At 45.4% G+C, this 24,524-nt stretch overlaps 1 protein-coding gene across 8 annotated transcripts in view; it reads right to left on the reverse strand.

The window, feature by feature from the left end:
- Positions 1-24,524, reverse strand: part of CEP250 (centrosomal protein 250) — a 138,597-nt gene that overhangs the window by 80,435 nt on the left and 33,638 nt on the right. For all 8 annotated transcript variants that reach the window (XM_075072360.1, XM_075072357.1, XM_075072359.1 and 5 more), the window contains exons 7-9: positions 2,482-2,727; positions 1,100-1,196; positions 450-548 (exon numbers count right to left, since the gene is read on the reverse strand). In XM_075072360.1, coding sequence (XP_074928461.1) covers positions 450-548; positions 1,100-1,196; positions 2,482-2,727 — 442 coding nt within the window. The remainder of the gene's footprint in view (positions 1-449; positions 549-1,099; positions 1,197-2,481; positions 2,728-24,524) is intronic.

Below are 24,524 nucleotides of genomic sequence, written 5' to 3' on the forward strand. Positions count from 1 at the left end.
TTTGGCTACTACTGGATGCAGCGTGCTGGACTGCTCCTGTATGAAAATTACTGGTTTTCTTTTATTTCTTTATTCAGGAAGTTATTAAGGCAGAAGGATGACCAAGTGTTCCAGCAAAGCCAGGATAAGGTTAAAAAAAATACTGGTAATGTTCCAAAAAACAAGGTAGTGTTCCAAAGACATGACTTGACCCCTATGTTCCTTCTCAGACAAAACTCCCAGTGACTTCAATGTTTGCCTGACTAAGGTCTAAGCAAAGTCTACACGATCTGGCCCACAGTGAGAGGCAATTTACAGGCAAGTGAGATGTGAGAAGTTAGATTTTCCAAATCAAGAGCTCTTCCAAGATTTCTGGCCTTTGGAAATGTACATATATATCGCGCACTTCCCATGCCTTTCCCAGATATTTCTGTAGCAGAATGGCTATATTGCCACAACATGTTATTTACCTGAGTTATGTCTTTTAGCACCTGATGAAGAGAAAGGGTCTCTTCTCTGGCATTCTTGGTCAGTGAAGCTTTATATTCTACCGCCAACCGACTGGCCTCCTAGAAACAGAATAAAGAAAGGATGAGTTGGAGCATTCCCTTTCCTCTAGCACTGACTTGCCACTGTGCCTCAGCTCCGAACTGAAGGGCCAGCTCTAGGGATGAAAGGGCACATTGCTCTCCATTCCATTCAATCCTTATCTTCTCTGCTGAAACTAACAAGGACACCAACTTCAACAACTGATAACTCTGAATGAGACAGGACAACAAATCATTTGGGATAAACTGAGAAGCTGTCACATGCTGACAGTCTTTGGTCACTGGTGACCTAACTGGATTACAAGTGCCTGAGGTGAAATGTTCTGTTACAAGCTCTCCAGTGCTGGATTAGATGTGCACGCAGTTCCCCTGCCACTGCCCATTAGATGTGCACGCAGTTCCCCTGCCACTGCCCAGCCTTCAGTTGCCAACCACGAAATACACATTTAGACAAAGTGCCTTATGTTTCCATATATGGAGGAAGCCACAGCTCTTTGTGGTGAGGCTGGGAAAGAAAAAAAAGCTCAAACCCAGTAGCTGTTGGGTTGCTTTCCCACAGATTTCTCACACACCAGAATCTCCATCGTGTCACTAAGCGTCTTCACGGTCTTCTCTTTCTCCTCATTCTGCTTCTGGGACTGCGCCAGCAAGGCTGAGAGCTCCATCACCCTGGGAAGAAAAAGTCTGTGCAATATTCCAAAAGCTTAGCACACCAACAGCTGCATAGGAACTATGTCTGAAAGTCTGTGCAGCACCTCCATGAGATACACCATAGAAGACTCAGCCCAAAGGGAGGGGACAGAGATGGCTTTATGCTACCTTTGGGTGTTCAGGATTCTGAAGTGCTCTGTGATTCTGGTATGGTAAGTTACAGCAGCATCATGGAGGGCTGACTACGGGCTCTGTCACAGTCCAGGAACCTTGTAACAGTGAGCACTGTGTAAATGCCCCCAACACGTCCCTGCACTTGAGCTTGCAAAGGGACAGTATAACTGGCAGCCCCATGCAGCATCTGCACTGTGGGGATTCTCTCTCCAGCCCCTTGCAGCGTAGATCTGGTTACCACAGCATTGCACTGGGGTGGAGGACAGAACTGGTCCCTTTATACTGCTCAGCATTTCTCTCCAACTACATTACAGTAGAACCTCAGAGTTACAAACACCTTGGGAATGGAGGTTGTTTGTAACTCTAAAATGTTTGTAATTCTGAACAAATCGTTATGGTTGTTCTCTCAAAAGTTTACAACTGAACACTGACTTAACACAGCTTTGAAACTTTACTATGCTAAATAAAAATGCTTTTAACTATCTTGCTTTAAATAAAACAAGCACAGAAACAGTTTTCTTGCTTTGTCAAATCTTGTCTTTAAACTTTCCCTTTATTCTTTTAGTAATTTACATTTAACACAATTCTGTACTGTTTCCTTTTTTCTTTTTATGGTCTCTGCCGCTCCTTGACTGCATACTTCCGGTTCCAAATGAGTTGTGTGCTTGACCAGTCAGTACGTAACTCTGGTGTTCATAACTCTTAAGGTTCTATTGTAACTGTAAACCCAGCTCTGCCTCCCACCCTCCAAGAAAACCCCACTTTCCACACACACCATTACTTCCAGCTTCATCTCACTCAGAGACAGGGTGACCAGACAGCAAGTGTGAAAAATCAGGATGGGGGTAAGGGGTAATAGGCACCTATATAAGACGAAGCCCCAAATATCGGAACTGTCCCTATAAAATCGGGACATCTGGTCACCCTACTCAGAGAGCCCGTTTTCTTTACATTCAGCTGCCTCTCTGCCTATTTCTTTTTAAAGTCATCAGTAGATACCTTTTCAAAAAACAAGCCAGGTACGAAGTGGCTGTGCTTTGAAAGAGAATGCAGATTGACTCCAAAGCCTCTGTGATAAATGGTGAGAAACATTCCCCAAAGGTGTGTGGGTTTTTCAAGATTAATTTACCTGCCCTGAAGCTCCTCTTTCTCCATACCCCCTTTGACCTGCAAGCACATCACTTCTTGGGTTTTCTGGTATACTTCCTTTTCCAGCTCCTGAGCCCTGGCACAAAGCTGCTGTCTCTGATCCTTCGAGGCAGATCTTTCCAAAGTGTTTGGCTCCCAGTGCCGCGTACCAGAACTTAAATGGAAGCAGCTGACAAGTATTGATCCAGAAAGTCTTATCTGGTCTGCCTTCAGTGCTGACAAGTCCCTGAAGCAGAATAAAATAGTAAAACAGATCCTCAATAACACTTTCACCTGTAAATTCACCTTTTAAACATGTCAGAAAATGACAATTACAACCCATTGTTGAGGATCAGTCGTAACATTTTCCAAAGATGTTCAGCCATCTCAGATACTTATAGGATCAGTGATCTGGTTTGTAATCAACTAAGGAAAAAGAAGGATGTTTCAGTGGTTACAGTGCTAGTCTAAGACTAGGGAAACCCAGCTTTAATTCCCAGCTATGCCACAGACTTCCTGCGTCTCAATTCCCCATCTGCAAAATGGGGATAAAGCACTTCTCTACCTCACAGGAGTATTGTAAAGAAAAATACATTAAAATTGTGAAACATTCAGACAGGGTCAGATAAGTATCTAAGGGCTTGAATACAATTTCTTTTTGCAGAATCCCCACTTCTCCAAAAAACCCAAACAAAACAAATAGACACCTAAGAACCTGAATGCAAAAATCTTGCATTATTATAGCGTTAAAGGTGATCTACACTAAAAATCAGGAAATCCCAAAAGCTAAGCTACTTCCTGAAGTATTGACTTTGCCTCATTATAGATACATAATGTTCTTCTAGTGTTATTTCCTTTGTTGAAGCATTCCATGTGTGCAGCATGCAAAGATTCATGGGAGAAACCTGAACTTTGGGAATTTTCTGGTTGAGTGCTTGATTTAGCAACTTTAATTTTTACACTGATAATAAGGGGGTTCTCCCCAATCTAACTTCCCTGTCGTGTAAGGAAAAGGTTGGAACGCTCAGGTTTTTGGAGCTCACAATTTCCAAAGGCTTGAGCAATGGCTTGTTCCTCAAATTCCAACTATAAAAGTGTTATAAGCTCCTTAGTTGGGAAACGTGGCAGGAAATGTATATTGATGTACTTGTCTCCAGCAGGGTGTAAGGCATGGTATGAGACACAAGAGAAGCAGAGGAAGTTGCGAAAATACAGGTCTCCTGCCCAAAGATTAGATTGGCTGTGTGCAAGTAAAGAGATGAAGTTAAGTTGGGGCTAATTACAGGCATACAGTAAAGGTTGCCCAACACACCCTCTTGTAAGACCCTACTATAGTTAAGGTTAAGAACAGCTTTCTTTTTAAAGGACTACTCTAAGTGCCCTAAAATCCACATAGTTACTTCGGTTGCCTTGACATCTGGGGGCAGAGAGTAGGGCTAGTGAACCAAATTTGGAGTCTGTTGTAATAATTGGAACCTAGCAGTCCTACTCCAATTATGAGCTTATTTGGTGGAAAATGGGTAAAGATTTGTGAATTGTCTCAAGTTGTCTCATAAAATTGTTTCAAAAGAAAACTGGAAGGCTGAAGTACTTCACACAGCAAGGGTTTACTAATAACATGCAAGGACTGTATCAAGATCATGTTTAGTAAACAAGAGGAGCGTAGGACCAGAAATCAATGGACCAAAATTGATGCTTCAGAAATTAGGCCTAATTGGCAAACAAAATAATGAGAAGATGGGCTATTCTACCCATCACTCCTTTCAGGTGTCCTTAAAAAGAGACTTGAGGTGAAAATTAGTGGACACTGACTGACTGAGAGGTGGGTGGAGTTGAAAGAGTGAGCTTTACCATCATGGCTGCCACCACCACTACTTCCTGGGATTCCAGGATATACATTTTCACCATTGGGCCCTCACTGTCCTGATTGTGGAGATATCCTGACCAGACTGGGCCAGAGAAGGGACACAGATGACATCACCACCTCCACCAGCTTTGGCTAAATCATGAATACCACCTGGGATGGGAGACTTTGTCATCCTTTCCCTCGTGTGTCTTGTTCATTCCCCACCTTATTTCTTCTATTCCCTTTTGCCTTCTGTTTAATAAGAGACTGGCTTAGCTGGCCAAGACTGTACATTTTGAACCACCACTTAAAGCCTTCGCCCAAGGAGTTGGCTAACAGCAATGCCTGAAACACTCTGATGCTTGTAAAAGTTTACCAGGTCTCTGAGTGGCTGACCAGAGCAATGCTTTCGCTAGTGTTTCTCCAGCACTGAGACTGCATGTGAGAGTCACCATCAAAAAGACAGAAGCTGTTCTTTTCTTTCCCCTTTTGCATATGTTTGTCTGGTTTTCTCTGCAAGGAAGCACAATCTGACTTTAACAACAACTCCAGCCCATCTCAATTAACCTTTTTTCCCCAAAAGGATAGTTACCACCATCTCTAATATCATCTTAGAGACTGTCAAATAGGGTTTTTTCTCCTTGTAAGGACTCTCAACCGTTAAAGGGGAAATGGAATAAAGCAGGGGTTCTCAAACTGGGGTTCTTGACCCCTCACGGTGTCATAAGGTTTTATTTGGGGGTGGAGAGCTATCAGCCTCCACCCCCAAACCCCACTTTGCCTCAAGCATTTATAATAGTGTTACATTAAAAATACATTTTTAATATATTTATAAGGTCACACTCAGAGATTTGCTTCGTGAAAAGCATCACCAATACAAAAGTTTGAGAACCACTTGAATAAAGGATAGTTAAAATGAAAACCTCACTTAATACTTTACAATTAATTGCTTTAACTGTTTTTCCTTTTTTTGGTATCTTTAATAAAATTTAAAAGCATTTTTAAAGTTGTATTTGCCATGGTACTAAACAGACCAAGGTCTCAGCATTTGGAACTCCAAATTTTGTCTGTTAATGTTGTACAGTGATAGGATCAGGTTAATACTTTTGACGCTCTGGGTCCCTTTATTCTATAGAAGCTAACACAGTTGGTCAATTAACTAAGATACTGTGCACTTTGAATCTCTTCTCTCCCACCACCCCAGCTTTTCCTAAGGTTGACAGATTCTACCAGCCTTTTTTTGCCCAGAACGGTGGATCAAGTATGGTTTCAATCCACAATAGTCTCAATTTCTCAACATATACACCAGCTAGCGCATGGCATCCATTGCCCCTTGGGGAGAGCAAAACTGAACACAGTATCCACAAGAGAGTTCTGTTTGGCATGTGAGCCATCAGGTTACACTGTGCATGCACAGAGTGGCCAAGAGGTTTTCAAGCCTGCCATTTATCACTGCAACTGGCTGACCCCAGGGCCAGTGCAACCATTTAGGAGACCTAAGCAGTCACCCCAGGGCACTGGGATTTGGGGGGGCCATTTTCTTCAGCAGTGATTGCAGCGGCTGGATCTTCAGCTGCCCCGGTCGCCACCAGTATTTAGGCAGAGGGATCTGGGGAAGGGGAATGCGAAGAGGGCCACCTGCAGCAAGTAAGGGGGGGGCGGCATGCAAGGGAACTCCCCGCCTCAGCTCACCCCTGCCCCACCTCCTCCCCAAGCACACTGTGGCTGCTTCACTTCTCCCGCCTCCCAGGCTGCGGCGCCTAAGCTGATTAGCACCTCTGGGTGGAGGGGGGGGCTACCATGTGGGGGGGCGCCTCAGGGGGGACGGGCAGAACTCAAGGTGGAAGTTTCACCTAGGGCGCGAAACATCCTTGCACCGGCCCTGGCTGACTCATCCCCTGTCATCCACTCCCAGTTTCTAGCAGTCAGAGGTTTCGGGACAACCAGAGCATGAGACTGCATTCCTGATCATCATTCCCTCTGAAGCATCTGGCACTAGCCACTGTCAGAAGACACGATATTGAGCTAGAATGACTATTGATTTGACCCATAATGGCAATTCTTACGTTGTTAATGTTGCAGGGTTTCTGGCAGAAGTCAGTGTGTCCTGTGGGAAGTTGTCTGTCTGTGTGCTAACTGGTTTGAGAGTACTTTCCCATGGGTCCTGATATTCCTTCAGTAACAGTGCCACAGAGCTGGAAGGGACCTCGAGAGGTCACCTAGTCCAGTCCCCTGCACTCAGGGCAGGACTAAGCATTATCTAGATCGTCCCTGACAGGTGTTTGTCAAACCTGCTCTTAAAAATCCCCAATGATGGTGATTCCACAACCTCCCTAGGCAATTTATTCCAATGCTTAACCACTCTGACAGGGAGTTTTTCCTACTGTCCAACCTAAACCTCCTTTGCTGCAATTAAGCCCATTGCTTCTTGTCCTATCCTCAGAGGTTAACAAGAACAATTTTTCACCCTCCTCCTTGTAACAACCTTCGATGTACTTGAAAAATGTTATCATGTCCCTTCTCAGTCTTCTCCAGACTAAACAAACCCAATTTTTTTCAATCTTCTCTCATAGGTCCTGTTTTCTAGACCCTTAATCATTTTTACTGCTCTTCTCTGGACTTTCTCCAATTTGTCCACATCTTTCTGCAAATGTGGCGCCCAGAACTGGACATAATACTCCAGTTGAGACCTAATCAGCATAGAGTAGTGCGGAAGAACTACTTTTCATGTTCTGCTTACAATACTCCTGCTAATATATCCCAGAATGCTGTTTGCTTTTTTTGCAACAGTGTTACACTGTTGACTCATATTTAGCTTGTGATCCATTATGACCCCCCAGATCCCTTTCCGCGGTACTCCTTCCTAGGCAGTCATTTCCCATTTTGTATGTGTGCAACTGATTGTTCCTTCCTAAGTGGAATACTTTGCATTTGTCCGTATTGAATTTCATCCTATTTACTTCAGACCATTTCTCCAGGTTGTCCAGATCATTTTGAATTTGAATCCTATCCTAAAGCACTTGCAACTCCTCCCAGCTTGGTATCATCTGCAAACTTTATAAGTGCACTCTCTATGCCATTATCTAAAACACTGATGAAGATATTGAACAGAAATGGATCCAGAACCGATCCCTGTGGGACTCCACTCATTATGCCCTTTCCAGCATGACTGTGAACCACTGATAACTACTCTTTGGAAATGATTTTCCAACCAGTTATGCACCCACCTTATAGTAGCTCCATCTAGGTTGTATTTCCCTAGTTTGTTTATGAGAAGGTCATGCGAGACAGTATCAAAAGCCTTACTAAAGTCAAGGTATACCATATCTACCACTTCCCCCCATCCACAAGACTTGCTACCCTGTTAAAGGTTGGTTTGACACGATTTATTCTTGACAAATGCATGCTGATTGTTACTTATCACCTCATTATATTCTAGGTGTTTGTAAAATGATTGCTTGATTATTTGCTCCATTATCTTTCTGGGTACAGAAGTTAAGCTGACTGGTCTGTAATTCCTCAAATGACCATAAGATCTGTTAAGGTATGAAGGCACCCAGCCAGGTTCATTGTCGATGAAGCATGGTAACAGCACCTGGCAAGCTCTACAAGGATACTAAGACATGTATGCCGTGACAATGGACAAAGCTCAGTGAATGACGGGACTTTCCATTCCCCCCTCAGCTGGCCAAAGACACTCCCTCTGAGATACCTTTTTATACACTGATACAAACAAGTTATGTATTGCATCTCTGATGTGGCCAGGTGCCACCCTCTGACGTATCTAGGTGCCATCCATTCCCTTATACATGTTGGTTAGATCAAAACATTTCTATTCATCATGCTGTCATCCTGACTTTATCTTTAAGATGGGTGAGCATGTCCCTGTTATCTTTGGGGAATGTGTTGGTATTGAGGTTTTCTGGTACCATCCTTTTGGGATGTGTTTGCGTGTATATTCTTATGCCTAGCACTACTTAGGAATGTGTGTTTCTGCAATATCAGCCCTGTCCTTGCCAGATTCTGTGAGCAGGGCCTGCTTTTTTCCTAACCTTTTCCAAGTCTAATATATCTTTTTTCAGATGGGGCGACCACATCTGCAAGCAGTATTCAACATGTGGGGGCATACCATGGATTTATATAGAGGCAATATGATATTTTCTGTCTTATTAGATATCCCTTTCCTAACGATTCCCAACATTCTGTTTGCTTTGTTGACTGCTGCTGCACATTGAGTGAATGTTTTCAGAGAACTATCCACAATGACTCCAAGATCTATTTCTTGAGTGGCAACAGCTAATTTAGACCCTATCATTTTGTATGTATAGTTGGGATTATGTTTTCCAATGTGCATTACTTTGTATTTATCAACATTGAATTTCATCTGCCATTTTGTTGTCCAGTCACCCAGTTTTGTGAGATCCCTTTGTAACTCTTCACAATCTGCTTTGGACTTAACTATTACTCCTAGGGGAATTCTGAGCCAATGCACAATGCAGAATTTTGTTTCACGCATATTTTTCACGCATAATTTCCTTTCTCCAACAGAAATGGGCTGCAGTGCTGCTGGTGACCACTAGAGGCCACTGGACCTGGCAGAACCCAGGTTGCAAATGGACGACCCTGTGGGGAGTTGAGGGGGAGAGAGAGAGTAGAGAGTTCCTAGCAGCTGCAGTTCCCTGCACGCCCTGCGGGAAGGAAACAGCGGCACGCAGGAAACTCCACACAACCCTGGCTGGGATCTGTGGACGGTAGGGGCACAGGTGTCTGGGCTGAGGGGCCCACATCTGGGCTCTGGGGGGGTGGTGTCTGACCCCCCAGCTAGACTCTGGGGTGGGAGAAGGGAGAGAAACAAACTCTTTTGTCATAGGGGTTTCTTTAACTCTCTGCTCCTGGGGGAATTTTTTGTGTGTCCGTTTTGTTACAGACATACTTGCTTACAGATAAATTTCCAAAATAACTGAAACTGGCATGATTATGTAGTGTTATACTGACCAATAAATTTTGCAAAATTTAAAAATATTGTATGCAGAATTTTTATATTTTTGGCGCAGTATTTTTTATTTTTTGCGCAAAATACTCCCAGGAGTAAACTATCTTGAGTAGTTTTGTATCATCTGCAAATTTGCCACCTCACTGTTTACCCCTTTTTCCAGATCATTATTAATATCTTGAATAATACTGGTCCCAGTACTGAGCCCTGGGGAGAGCACTATTTACCACTCTCCACTCTGAAAACTTCAGATCCTTTGGTATGATTCATTTAAAATTTTTACTACACTTGACTCTATGCTTTCTTTCACATATAGTTCCACTCCCCCAGCAGCATGACCAGCTCCCTCAGAACCACCATCCTTGCCACCAGGAATGTCACTTCCCTATAGACTCACAGACCTTCAGGTCAGAAGGGACCATTATGATCATCTAGTCTGACGTCCTGCACAACTCAGGCCATAGAATCTCACCCACCCACTCCTGTAATAAACCCCTAACTTCTGTCTGAGCTACTGAAGTCCTCAAATCACGGTTTAAAGGCTTCAAGGTGCAGAAAATCCTACAACAAGTGATCCGTGCGTCACGCTGCAGAGGAAAGTGAAAAACCCCCAGGACCAATCTGCCCTGGAGGAAAATTCCTTCCTGACCCCAAATATGGTGATCAGCTAAACACTGAGCTGGTGGGCAAGACTCACCAGCCAGACACCCAGGAAAGAATTCTCTGTAGTAACTCAGATCCCACCCCATCTAACATCCCATCACAGGCCATCGGGCATATTTACTGCTAATAGTCAAAGAACAATTAATTGCCAAAATTAGGTTATCCCATCATACCATCTCCTCCATAAACTTACCAAGCTTAGTCTTGAAGTCAGATATGTCTTTTGCCACTACTCCCCTTGGAAGGCTGTTCCAGAACTTCACTCCTCTGATGGTTAGAAACCTTCATCTAATTTCAAGTCTAAACTTCCTGAAAGGCCAGTTTATATCCATTTGTTCTTGTGTCCACATTGGTACTGAGCTTAAATAATTCCTCTCCCTCCCTGGTATTTATTCCTCTGATATATTTATAGAGAGCAATCATATCTCCCCTCAGCCTTCTTTTGGTTAGGCTAAACAAGCCAAGCTCTTTGAGTCTCCTTTCATAAGACAGGTTTTCCATTCCTCGGATCATCCTAGTAGCCCTTCTCTGTACCTGTTCCAGTTTGAATTCATCCTTCTTAAACATGGGAGACCAGAACTGCACACAGTATTCCAGATGAGGTCTCACCAGTGCCTTGTATAACGGTACTAACACCTCCTTATCTCTACTGGAAATACCTCACCTGATGCATCCAAAGACCGCATTAGCTTTTTTCACAGCCATATCACATTGGCGGCTCATAGTCATCTGTGATCAACCAATACCCGAGGTCCTTCTCCTCCTCTGTTACTTCCAACTGATGCATCCCCAGCTTATAACAATAGTTCTTGTTATTAATCCCTAAATGCATGACCTTGCACTTTTCACTATTAAATTTCATCCTATTACTATTACTCCAGTTTACAAGGTCATCCAGATCTTCCTGTATGATATCCCGGTCCTTCTCTGTATTGGCAATACCTCCCAGCTTTGTGTCATCCGCAAAACTTTATTAGCACATTCCCACTTTTTTGTGCCAAGGTCAGTAATAAAAAGATAAATAAGATTGGTCCCAAAACTGATCCCTGAGGAACTCCACTAGTAACCTCCCTCCAGCCTGACAGTTCACCTTTCAGTACGACCATTGTAGTCTCCCCTTTAACCAGTTCCTTATCCCACCTTTCAATTTTCATATTGATCCCCATCTTTTCCAATTTAACTAATAATTCCCCATGTGGAACCGTATCAAATGCCTTACTGAAATTGAGGTAAATTAGATCCACTGCTGCATTTCCTTTGTCTAAAAAATCTGTTACCTTCTCAAAGAAGAGATCAGGTTGGTTTGGCACGATCTACCTTTTGTAAAACCATGTTGTATTTTTGTCCCAATTACCATGACCTCAATGTCCTTGACTACTTTTTCCTTCAAAATTTTTTCCAAGACCTTGCATACTACAGATGTCAAACTGACAGGCCTGTAGTTGCCCCGGATCACTTTTCCTCCCTTTCTTAAAGATAGGAACTATGTTAGCAATTCTCCAGTCATACGGTACAACCCCTGAGTTTACAGATTCATTAAAAATTCTTGCTAATGGGCTTGCAATTTCATGTGCCAGTTCCTTTAATATTCTTGGATGAAGATTATCTGGGCCCCCTGATTTAGTCCCATTAAGGCTGTTGAAGTTTGGCTTCTACCTCGGATGTGGTAATATCTACCTCCATATCCTCATTCCATTTGTCATCCTACCATTATCCCTAAGCTCCTCATTAGCTCTCATTAAAGACTGAGGCAAAGTATTTGTTTAGATATTGGGCCATGCCTAGATTATCCTTAACCTCCACTCCATCCTCAGTGTTTAGCAGTCCCACTTCTTCTTTCTTTTGTTTTCTTCTTATTTATATGGCTATAGAACCTTTTTTACTATTGGTTTTAATTCCCTTTGCAAGGTCCAACTCTACATGGCTTTTTGGCCTTTCTCACTTTATCCCTACATGTTCTGACCTCAATAAGGTAGCTTTCCTGCTGATCACTCCCATCTTCCATTCCTTGTAGGCTTTCTGCTTTTTCTTAATCACCTCTCTGAGATGCTTGCTCATCCAGCTTGGTCTACAACTCCTGCCTATGAATTTTTCCCCTTTCTTGGGATGCAAAGGGTGATGCTGCAAAAAAGAACATACCTAGAAGATACTGGATCAGATATCAGAACATTAACAAACTTGTAATCCACACAGATAACAGGAACAGGGACCCTACCCAATGAGAGGGCAAAGGGAAATATGATGGACAGAGTTGTTTTGTCAAATCAATATGTAGAAGTGAGAGGCGGCACCTTACTATGTAGAGGGGTTGCACCTCATACATCAGGAGAGATATGTAATTGTTTGTACCTGTGTATAGAACTGCATCCTGATGGATGTCTTTGTCCAGCCTAGGGGGCAGTGGAAGTCCACCACTGACTGGCTGAGTCATTGCCAGGGCCACATATTCGTATTATGTCTGTAGAGTAAAGTCTAGAAGGACTATCATTGTGCTTCGTTAGACAATAAACCTGGCTGAAGTGCCTTTTTGTACCTTACTAGAGTCTGTGGTCATTAGGTGTTCTTTCAGGGTTGCTGTGTCAGCTATCTGCGCAGAGCTGGACAGCAACAAAGGAGCGCATGCACGCAGCGATTGATATCACATTGACAGAGCAGAGACACACGGGAGGCATCTGACAACAAACGCTCTGTCTTATCCATTCTTCACTTCTATTTTCTTTACATTCTACTTCATCATTGAATATACAATGCTACTCCACCACCTTTGCTTTATTTTGTTCTTTCTAAATGCACATACCCTTCAATACCTGTACTCCAATCATGACTACTATTCCACCATGTTTCTGTTATCCCTGTATATCTGATTTCACTTCCACACCCATAACTCTAGCTCCTCCATTTTATTACCTAGGCTCCTCGCATTGGTATAACATCTTATTTTGCTGTTTGGCTTGCTCACATTCTTTACCGATAGACACAGACATTCTAACAGCGTATCACCTATTAGACTGGTATCTACACTACCTTTCCTCCTTATGTCCATTCTCCCACCACGGCGTTATCCTTTCTTCTTTGTTTTCATCCCTCTCAATGTTAAATCTGTGTGGAGAATTACCTGGACATCTCCAACATCTCTCAATTCTAGTTTAAGCTCTCTTATATCAGTTGTGCCGCCTTCATCCTAGAAGTCTATTTCCCTCCCTACTCAGGTGAAGTACATCCGATAGAACAGTCTCTGTCCATGAATGCTCCCATGGCATACATCCAAAGACCTCCTTATAGCACCACTTCCTGAGCCATCGGTGATCCTCATAATCTTGTAACACCTTTGTTGCCCTTCTCTAGGAACAGGCAGAATCCCACTGAAGATCATCTCAATTCCCTTAAGGATCTTCCCCAGCCTGGTATAGTCTTCCCTTCCTATACACAATATCCCTCACAATGACATCACTGCCTGCCTCAAATTCCTACAAGACTATAGACAATACTCAGAGATCCACATCAAACACATCACTGAGTTCATTCATTTCACCCTCACCCATAAAAACGTTCCATTCAACAGCACTTTGTCCAAACTTTGGCAACAGACATGGTACAGATGGCATTCCAGCATGCCAACCTCTTCATGGGCCACCTTGAGGAAGACTTTCTGGAAAAATGTACCATGAAACCAATGATATACTTGAGATACATTGATGATATTTTCTTCTTCTGGACAGATGACTTAGATTCCCTCATAGATTTCCAACACAACTTCAACCACCACCACTGTGACGCTCTGTACCATGATTTTTAGTATCTAGAAAATTATGAATTTGAGCTCCCAGGCTTCCTTTTGAGGACGAGGACTGAAAGGTCAGATATGGAGTGATTACTTTGTGAAGAGTGTTCATTCATGGGTTATATGGTGTTTTTGGTTTTTTATCATTTTTCTATATGAGCTCATTCAAGAGTGTAGTGCTTGTCTTCTTTCACCCACATAGTTATTGTTGGGGCACTTATTGCACTTGATGACGAGCTCCCATGTTGTGAGAGTCTTGTGTAGGACCCATGGATGCTGAAAGGTGTGTTGTGCAAGATATTGATCATTGTAGCAATGGAGATATGTCTGCAGGTTTTGCACCTGTTGTTCTGGCAGGGTCTGGTGCTGCTTTGAGTTGGAGAGTCCTGGTCTGGGAGGAGCATGCCTCTGATGATGAACTTGGTGAGGTTGGGGACAGTTTGAAGGGTAGAAGTGAGGGTTCAAGCAACATATTTCTTTCAGGATGTGGTTCCTATCAAGTATGAGTTGTAATTGTTTAACGATATCCCATATGGGTTCCAGTATGGAGTGGTAAGTCCCAACTAGAGATGTGTGGTCAGAGTTGTCAGCATCCTCACCCTCACCCTGTACTGAAGCATGTTCTCTTGCAGTATTTGGTTGGCCCATTTAATGATATTTTCTACTTTTCTGATAGAGTGTCCTTGTTTGGTGAAGGCAGTTTTAAGTGAGTTCAGGTGTATATCCTGGACTTCTAATCAGAGTACATTCTGCAGTATATGAGTGCCTGGCTGAAGATAACAGATTACTTGGTGTGCTTGGGCTGGTTACTGGATCTGTGAAGGTAAGTTTGATGATCCGTAGGTTTCTTGTATATACAGTAACTTCCCACTTAAAGTTGTCCCGGTTAACGTTGTTTCATTGTTACGTTGCTGATCAATTAGAGAACTTGCTCATTTAAAGTTGTGCAATAGTCCCTTAATAACATTGTTTGGCAGCCGCCTGCTTTGTCCACTGCTTGCAGAAAGAGCAGCCTGTTGGAGCTAACTGGTGGGAGCTTGGAACTGGACAGCCCCCCGTCAGCTCCTTGCTCCCCTAAGTTCCCTGTGCAACAGTTGTCCAGCAGGCTATCAATTGCCAGGCAGTCCAGCTGTCCCTCCCCCCACTGCCGTGTGCTGCTCCCACCCTCTGCCTTGGAGCTGCTCCCGGGAGACTCCTGCTTGCTGTGCAGAGGGGGGTGGGAAAGAGGGGTGCTAATGTGAGGGTGTCCCCCTACTCCCACTCCTTTACCCCATCTCCACAGAGCAGGGTTGACACACAACAGGGCTCAGGACAGAGGGAGCTTGCTGTCAGCAGCTGCTGTCTCAACTTGCCGATCTACTTTAAAAGGCAATGTACTTAGAGTGGGGTCAGTGTATTTAAAAGGGCAATGCGCATCTCTCTCTCTCACACAAACACAGTATGTGTCTCTGTCTCTCTCTGCCGTGCTGTCTCTTCTCCCTCCATTTGTACTGCCTTGTACAGTTTGAGGATACATTAACAACATGTTAACCCTTGAGAGCTCAGCTGAGTGCTAGTTCATCATCTAGCAGTAAGGCATTCCCTGGAAAATATCCCACCCTCTGACTCCACAACCTCAACCAAGCTTCACAATCATCATTGCCATGTACAGTATTAAATCGTTTGTTTAAAACTTTGTGTGTGGGGGTATGTCTACAATACGGGATTATTCCGATTTTACAGAAACCAGTTTTTTAAAAGAGATTGTATAAAGTCAGTGGCACGCACACACTAAGCACATTATTCGGCGTGGTGGTCCATGTACCGAGGCTTGCCGTCGATTTTCCTGAGCATTGCCTGTTGGGTAGCTATCTCATAGCTATCCATAAGTATCCCGCACTCTCCCCGCATTGGAATGTAGCGCAGTGAGATCCCAAGTTGCTGATTGGGGCAAAAACAATGTGCCACTGGTGGTTGGGTACAGCTCACCCTCCCTCCATGGAAGCAGCAGCAGCAACTGTTTCAACGCCTTTTTCCTGTGTGAACTGTGCAAGATTCCATTCCGCAGCATGGAGCCTGCTGAGATTCAAGACAGCAATATGGACATTTTAACACCTTGGCACTTCCTCGTGAGTCAATGCTGAACGGACTGCAAGCAGGGAGAGGCGGTGGCTACGAGAAGCGGCGACGAGAGTAGCAGTCATGACACAGAATTTGTCAAATGCGGCCCCTGCGCTTTGGAGATCCTGCTGTAAATGGGCGGCGGTTTACCTTGAACTCTGATTTGGGCGGGAACAGCCAAGACTGGCTGGGACCACACAGACGTTGCAGTGTGGCGGACGATTCCCAATGGCTGTTAAAACTTTGCATGCGTAAGGGCACTTTCATGGACTTTGTGACTTGCTTTCCCGGCCTTCACGCACCAGAATACCAAGATGAGAGCAGCCCTCACAGGAGAATCGAGTGCACAATGATCTGTGCAAGGATTGCACGCCAGCAGTACCGCGTCACGTCAGGAATCAATTTGGAGTGGGCAATCTACTGTGGGGGTGCCTGTGATGGAAGTAGACCAAGCATATCACTAGATGCTGCCTGTTGAAAGTTGTGACTCATGGGAAAATGTGCAGTCATCAGTGGGATGGCTTTCGCTGCAATCCGGATTGCCTAACTGTGCGGTGACCCGATCGTACGAGCCAGCAAGCGTGCATAGTGGGAATCGCAGTATCGCGACCTCTTGGCCGAGTCTCTACCTTCAGCAAGTTGGCCCACTCATAACGCAAGGACTTCTCAATGGATGACAGCACAGGTGGAAGGGACGTTGGTCACCGCACAAGAGCACCACATTTCGCACATGGAGATGGCCAGGAGGGTTCATGACGCTACGCATCTCGGAACACTAGTTACTGTTTTAACGGCGCAGCAACGGGAATTACTTCCCAGATCAGAAAAAACGGTCTGGGATGTCAATGCTATAGTTATCTGGGGACCGCATACCCCTTGAATGCTGGTTATGAAGCCATACACAGGCAGCCTGGACATAGTCAGGAGTGTTCAACCTACAGGCCAAGCAAGTGCAGAATGGTGGTAGAATGTTGCATTTGGACGTTTTAAAGGACGCATGGCGCATGTACTAAAGCTTCACTCGACCTTCAGCCAAAGCAACTATCCCTTGTTATGCTGCTTGTCTGTTAGATGCTCACAAATCTCATGTGAGATGTCAAGTAAGGGAGGACGCTTATGGCAGCGGGGGGCTGAGGCAATAATCATCTGGCGCTGTTACGCGCGACCAGACACCAGCGATCAAGAGCACACAGGAAGCGGTGCGCATTAAGAGAGCTTTTTGGGAAAACCGTTTATCACTGGCCAGGATAGTAACAGTGATTGAACTTTGTTGTTGTTTCTCCTTGATGAACCACACCACCTCTACCACTCCACGCGCTTGATTGACTCAATCCTGATAGCCACCCACCCCTTCAATCACAGCTTGCTTATTAAGGAAATAAAGTTCACTCTCGTTTAACTGTGATTCTTTTATTATTTCATTATATAAAAGAGGAGAGACTGACAATGATAGCCCACGGTGGGGTTTGTGAGGAGATCAGGTAGAGAAGGAAAGGGCCACTAAAAATCCATATTAAAATTAAGGAGTCCTTTTTTTGTGGTGGAGGCTGGTCCCAGGAAACTTAGGTGAGTGGGCGGCTGTGCACGGAGCCTCCCCCCCGAAGTTCTTACTCGTCTGCGGTGTGAGGAGCTAAGGAACTGGTGAGGGGAGGTGTGGTTATACAGGGGCCTGCAGCGGCCCACTCTGTGATCCTGCTTGCCATTCCAGAAGCTCCACCATACGCCAGAGCATGTCAGTTTGACACGCAGCAGCCCGAGTTGCATTCCCGGCCACGTGATCTTCCTGCCTCCAACCTCTCAGCTCGAGCATCTCTCCTCTTATCTCGAGCATCCCTCCTGTCCTCACGTCACTGGCCATCTTTCTCTGTACTTGCTACCACGTCCTTCCACTCATCCAGATGAGCTCTTTCATTGTGGGTCACTTCCATGATTTCCAAAATCAGTTCTTTCTCGTGTCTTTTTTTTTCTCGCGCTTATCTGAGATAGCCTTTGGCACAGAGGAGGGAGGCTTGAAAAATTTTGCAAGCTGCATGAGGGAGGAAAAAAGGGAGAGAAGTAATTTAAAAAGACATTTTAGAAACAATGATCATACTCTTTCACAGTGAACAACACTATTCACCTGACATAGCACATGTGTTTTCACTAACAAGATCGCATTTTGCATCTTAATATTGATGCCTGGGGCTTTGGTGTTCAGATCATAGACGCAGGGTCCGGGCAGCAGAATTCGACTGCATGCGCCGATGTAAGCATTGTCTTTCGTCTTCTTCGCACCTTCATCTTATCCAGTTACCCTCCTTTTCCAAATGCAATAAGCCCATTGAGTGCTGCTTCTTCCTCATTAACGTGTGCAGCAGCAGAAACCACCTTGTGCTGGTATCATTGAAAATCACTGCTAACACCCCCTTTCTTCCGCCACCCCGCACCGCATGCTGGTTACAGAAAACCCGCAGCCAACGCAACGAGAACTCATCATCCACCACCCGCCCCCCCTTCCCCTCGCTTGGCTACCTGCAGAAGATTTGTTTAAGCCACAGGCAAACAGCCCAGTAGAATGGGCCATCTCTTCCCTACTTAAATTCTGAATTTCAACCAGGTTACATGAACATATCACTCTCCTGAGTAACCACAGTGAGATAAAGAACATGTTGTGAATGCAGCAACACTGGGTACCAATAGCATCGTAGCTTTGTCATGCAATGATACCGGATTATTGCACATGCCATGCCGTTGTCAAGTGTCCTACCATGGGAGGACGAATAAACAGCGGCTACCAGAAACCTTCTGCCAAATGCTTTGCAGTAGTACCTTCCAGGAGAGCTTCATGGAGATGTCCCTTTGAGTTTCGCTCCATCCCCAGACATGTAAACAGATTTTCAGTAACTTACTGCCCAGCATCCCAAGTCCTCGGGCAAATTAACATTAAAAAAATGCTTGCTTTAAACACATGTTTGTATATTTGCAACAAGATACACTCACCAGAAAAGTCCCTTCCATGGCTTCATGTCTGGGGATTAGTTCTTGGGAGGCTGGGAGGGTCAATTCCCGTCACGGTGGGAAAAACTCCTGCTGTTGGGGAAAAAGGATGCTGTTGCTTTCTCTTCTACCAAGTCATACTGTCTTCCTCTCATCTTCCCGGTCCCATGGCTGAGATTCACATCCCCACTCAGAATCATGGACGATGTGGGTTAGCGTGGTAGTGGAGGACCCCTAGAATGCATTGCAGCCTAGCATAGAAGCGGCATGTTTTTGACCCCTGCCCTGGAGCTTTCCATTTGCTCTTTCGGTTTCTCGTAGCTTGTTGAGCGCCTTAACTTTACACGGACTGTACTGAGTCCCTGTTTTGTAGCCCTCTCTGCGCATCATGTCCTTGAAATTTTTTCAATGTTTTTTTCATTTCATCTTTTGGAAGGAGTTCTGTTAGACGGATCCTTCCCCACCCCAGCGATCGCCATCCCTCTCGTGCAGATCCATGCTGGAGATCTTTTTTCGTTCTCAGAGTCTGCAACTGTTATTGTGTGATGAGCTCTGCCGTGGTTACTTTCCTAGTATGCTCTCCACACTGGCCAAACAGAAATTAAATTCAACCAAGTTTGCGCGGGGCTTTTCCTGTCTACCTGGCCAGTGCATCCGAGTTCAGATGGCTTTCCAGAGCGGTCACAACGGTGCACTGTGGGATAGCTCCCTGAGGCCAATACCGTCGAATTGCGGCCACACTAAACCTAATCCAACATGGCAATACCGATTTCAGCACTACTCCCCTCGTCAGGGAGGAGTACAGAAATTGGTTTTAAGAGTTCTTCATTGTGTGGACGGGTGCAGCGTAAAATTGGTTTAACGCTGCTAAATTCGGTATAAACACGTAGTGTAGACCAGGCCTGTGTGTGTACAAGTCTTTTGTCTGGCGAAAAAATTTTCCCTGGAAACTAACCTGCTCTATTGACATTGTTATGGGGAAATTAGATTTGCTTAACATCATTTCGCTTAAAGTAGCATTTTTCAGGAACATAACTACAACGTTAAGTGAGAAGTTACTGTAGTTGTCTGTAGGATTCCATTGTTGAAGCTGATGCTGGTATGGGAGTGTTCTACACACAGTTTGACTGATGGGTGATTGTGATGTTCCCCTCTAGTGTTACCTGGACCAGTGATCTGCTAGGTCACTCCAGTCCTTGACTCTGGGAGCCAGCCTTACCCTGCTCTGCTGTGAGAACCCTCACTCCTGGGCTGTTCACGCACAGCCTCTGACATGTAAGCTGCTCCTTGAATTGTGCAACCGAATGACACTAGCCAATACTTCCAGTCTCAGACACAACCCTAGGAACCTCCTGTGACACTCTGTACTTTGAGGGAAGACCCAGCACCCCCATGCTCATCCTTGTAAAATGATTGTGTGGTATCCAATGCAAAGTTTGCCAAGTTGGGTGTCTTTGGAATGTTCATGATTCACTGAGCATGGTTGTTATAGTAATGTTATAGTAAGTTATAGGTTATAATTTCATATATATAGTTATGAGGCTGAAAATGTATCCTCATGGCTTAAAGCATGCCCAGGCAAAAACTCTCCAAGAACAGAGAAGCAGTTCACACCTCATCAGGACATGTATGGGGCAAACCCAGCCCAGCGTCACAGGAACAAAGGACACTGGCCTAGGCAACAACAAAAGGATCTGTTAGACTCTCAAGTGAGTCACCCCCACTTCCTTTGGTCAGTTTGGAACTGCAATGACATAATCCTCACCTGACTCTGATGGAAGAGGGCAAAGCCAAGAGGGAAGAAAGAACACGATAAAAGGGAGAGATGTTTGCCATGCTCTCTGTCTTCCACCTACATCTACCAACACCACACCAAGCGACTGAAGCACTCATCAAAGGGGAGAGCCTGGCTGAAGAGCAACCAGCCAGCCTGTGGTGAGAAGCATCTAAGTCTGTAAGTGCATTTAAAGTGTTAAGACAGGGTTTCTCAAACAGGGGTCGCCGCTTGTGTAGGGAAAGCCCCTGTCAGGCCGGGCTGGTGTGGATCCAGGTCAATGGGAGCTGCTGGAAGTGGCGCTGGCCAACGGACTTACTGGCCGCCGCTTCCAGCAGCTCCCATTGGCCCGAAGCAGCGATCCATGGCCAGTGGGAGCTATAGTCTGAAAAATCCAGGCTGTGCTAAAATGGAAAGTAATTACGGAAATATTTCATATCTCGAGTGGCCCAGCATTTTTATATTTTTGGTGTGTGCAGCTCGGCAGGCTCCTCACGATTTGTTTGGGCTGCTAACATTTCAGGCAATATCCCCAGTGCCCTTTGGAGCCTGACAACCGTACAGTCCTGAATGTGATCCGAAAACGCATGGGCTTATGTTTCTCTTTTAGGGTTTAGTGCTTGCTTGCGTCAAAGTTCTCATCTCAATCACGCTAGGTGCAGCCAGTGAGCGTACGCTATGCGAAGCTGTGACATTCTCACCAGGGAAAGAGGAGAAAAGGAGGAGAGGGAAGAAAAGCCAGGGCATACCATTTCGGATCCAAATATTCACCAGAGACCCATTCAGCACAGTCCCAGCTGGCAGAATTGATTCTATTTTGCGAAAGGGATGTGTGTCAAGAGTTGACAGGCCAGAATATTTACCTATCTTGAAAAATAAATATACTGGGCATTTAAAATCCCCCAATGGCTGCAAACTCTCCAGGGCACCTTCAATGACTTCCCAGCGCATAAGCCGGCTGCAGAGCTGTAGAGGATGAATGATGAGTCGCGAGACTAGTTGCTAGCTGTGCGTATATGCACCTAGGAATGTGGTTTGCTTTCCTGTTAGTGTATCAGGCAGGACATCGAAGAGCCTAAGCCACTCGGATGCCACCGCACCAGCTACTGCTTTCCTGCTGCCAAACAGGAGTCCAGGTTCTGAGAAACTCAGCCTGCGTTTCCAGTTGTTGGGGAAGGTGGGCCCTAGGGGATGACCTCGCTGGATGTTTCCTTCAAGAGGGGGTCTAGGTGTGTGCTTTGGCTGGTAAGCAGGGTGGTAGCAAGGTAGAACTCTCCTGGAATTTGGACCAAGGAAAACAAGGGTCCATAGTGGTAGGGAGGTTTGTCGCTTTTGGCTGAAGGCGAAGTCAGAAGAGAAGCTCTCCAGATTACACCAGCAAGGGTGGAGTGCAGGAGACAATGTCAGAGGTCTCCTGCCTCCCACTGAGGTTCAGAGTCACGGACGTCCCCCCAGGTGTTGCTGCTGGTGGTGATGCAATCTAGGCAGGCTGCCATGACTACGCTATCACTGCCGCACCATGGCTCAACATAGGCCGAAACAGGCAGGTCAGCTTTGGCTGGCGCTAGGCTGTCAGTCTGGGGCATCTCGAGTGACACGAGCAGATAAGAGGGGGTGAGGGGTGAAAGCATGCATGCCGGCCGCACGAAATCGCTCTGCTGCAGGAGAGTGCATCACGCTGGAGTTGAGCTAGGGAGAGGGGCGCGCGTCTATTGGGAAGTGGCAGGGTGCATAGAGAAGAGAGCTCTGCCAGGGCTCTGGTGGGGGAGGGACGCGCACAGGCTGCAGTTAGACAAGAGGTCCCCGATGGGATGAGCCTGCATGTGGTTGTGGACAAGCTCTCTGCTGGGCAGAGTGCTGGGCATGTGTGGCCTCGATAAGTGCGCAAATGCGCTCAGTGGTACCTACGCCACACGTGGGTTGAGTTAGAGATCCTCGGTCTCGTGTCCAACATAGAGCAAGCGATATGCATGGAGGGGATATGAGAGAAAGGAAGAAGCATAGAAAGAGAAGAAACGTATGCATGGCTCTGGTACATTTTCGCACCCTGCTCTCTCGGGGGAAGCCAACTATCCCAATTTCTATGTGAAGACTCTCATGTAGGGCCCGAGTATTCAACACGGAACCGCAGAGCCAGAGCATGGTAGGGTTGTTGAGCAGAGAACGAGCTCATCTCGTATATGTACCCTTGCGGAACACTCTACCTAACCCCGAGGGTAGGGAGCTGGCATGATCCTACTGAGCATCCCCTCGGCCTGTTATGCTAGCCTCTCCTCTCTGTCATTCCTTCAACAGTCTGTCGCAGTTTCCTGTCTAGTGTATCGTGGGTGAGTTCTGGTCCTCAATGTCAGACGCCTGCGTCGTCTGCTATTGCATGCTGGCTAATTCCCGGGGATTGTATTTTTCCCTCCCTCGGCCCTCTAGGTCTCTCCCTAGCACACGGGCCACCTCGCAGACGAGATCAGAGCGAGGCACCTGGGACATAAGCAATGTGTAGTCATTTCACATAAAAAAGAGAGTTTGCAATACTAGTGAATTATTCGTCATATTCTCTCTCTTATGCGGGAACCGTTTTGTGCGTGTGGGGCGCTCTGTATTGCTAGAAGCATGAGGCGCTATGAGCATTGCGACTAGAGGCACTTGCCCCTAAAATCTCGCTTATGGGCAAGATCTGCAAATTAAGCACCTTCACCAGTCTGCTTTCTTGTGTCTGCCGTTTCTCTTGTGGTTTATCTAAATAAGCTGAGACCGACTGCACACAGTTCGTTGTGCACACTTGATGATAGTTGTCTTTCTAGCTATCTCCTATCCTTGTTACTAAAATTCACCAAATGTGCACAGATATATTCATCTTACTACTGAATTTCACAATATATTGTGTAAGAAGTCTCTCCAATCTTCCCGCTTTTAAGATGCACATAATTTGTGAGTACTCGAGTATCTCCATTCGGTTTGTTGAAGCCTGAGTAGGCAGTTCATTTAATCGAGCGTAGCTAGTACAATTCTGCACAGGTCGGTGTGAGACTGGATACATATTGATGATGAGTTGATACGTCGTTCAGTCTACGCTAGCCGGCGGTGGGCCAGGCTGTCTTCATGAGTCATGCCACATACACACTCAGAAAAAAAGGGTAAGTTAGGATGGTCAGCTATTACAGATGTTGTCAACACGCCATACGAATGGTTACATCCTTTATAAATCAGCCTGTGTTTGGTTTGAAGTGTGTCAGAGGCTCCCCTCTGCGCCATCACACGACAACACACCATGGTATGTATCAATTTATCATTAGTTAAATTGATGAACTATATCAACCTTTATTACAGGTCCACAGGCATAATAGGACACTTCAAGACGGAGATTCCTAGCGTTTTATCTGGACCACGCATACATGTCCAATCTCGCCGGGGCCAGTCCTTCAAATCGACACAACCGCGCCCCAGGAGATATTGGCATGGGTCATTCTTGGCGCTTGCGTATGGACCCTTAAACCAAGCTTAACCAACCAAGAGTGACAGGACCACGGCTGTGCATGAAGCAGCAGGAGAGTAGGTGTTCTCCACAGGAGCAGCAGGGTAAGGTGGCTCCCACGTAGGATCGGAAGTAGTAGCAGAATCACTGGTCTTAACTAACATCAGAGGGAAGGTCACAGCTCCGTCTTATTCCTGGTAGATAAACAGATTTTTTAACTATCAAAAATCAGATTTTAAATGATAAAATCAAGCATAACAAGATAAGATTTATGGTCAAGTGAAAATAAAAGCAAAACCGCATTCTAAGGCTAATCTTAACACACAGAGTTATCTACAAATGCCTAAGGGTTGCCGCTTGGTGGAAGGCACCTGTCGGCTTGGCGGTGTGTTTACCTGCCCGTCTCAGGATCCTGGCGCGAGTCGTATGGCTCCCACTTTCT

The sequence above is a fragment of the Chelonoidis abingdonii genome, chromosome 14 (genome assembly GCF_003597395.2).
Source record: "Chelonoidis abingdonii isolate Lonesome George chromosome 14, CheloAbing_2.0, whole genome shotgun sequence".
In the NCBI taxonomy this organism is placed as follows: domain Eukaryota; kingdom Metazoa; phylum Chordata; order Testudines; family Testudinidae; genus Chelonoidis; species Chelonoidis abingdonii.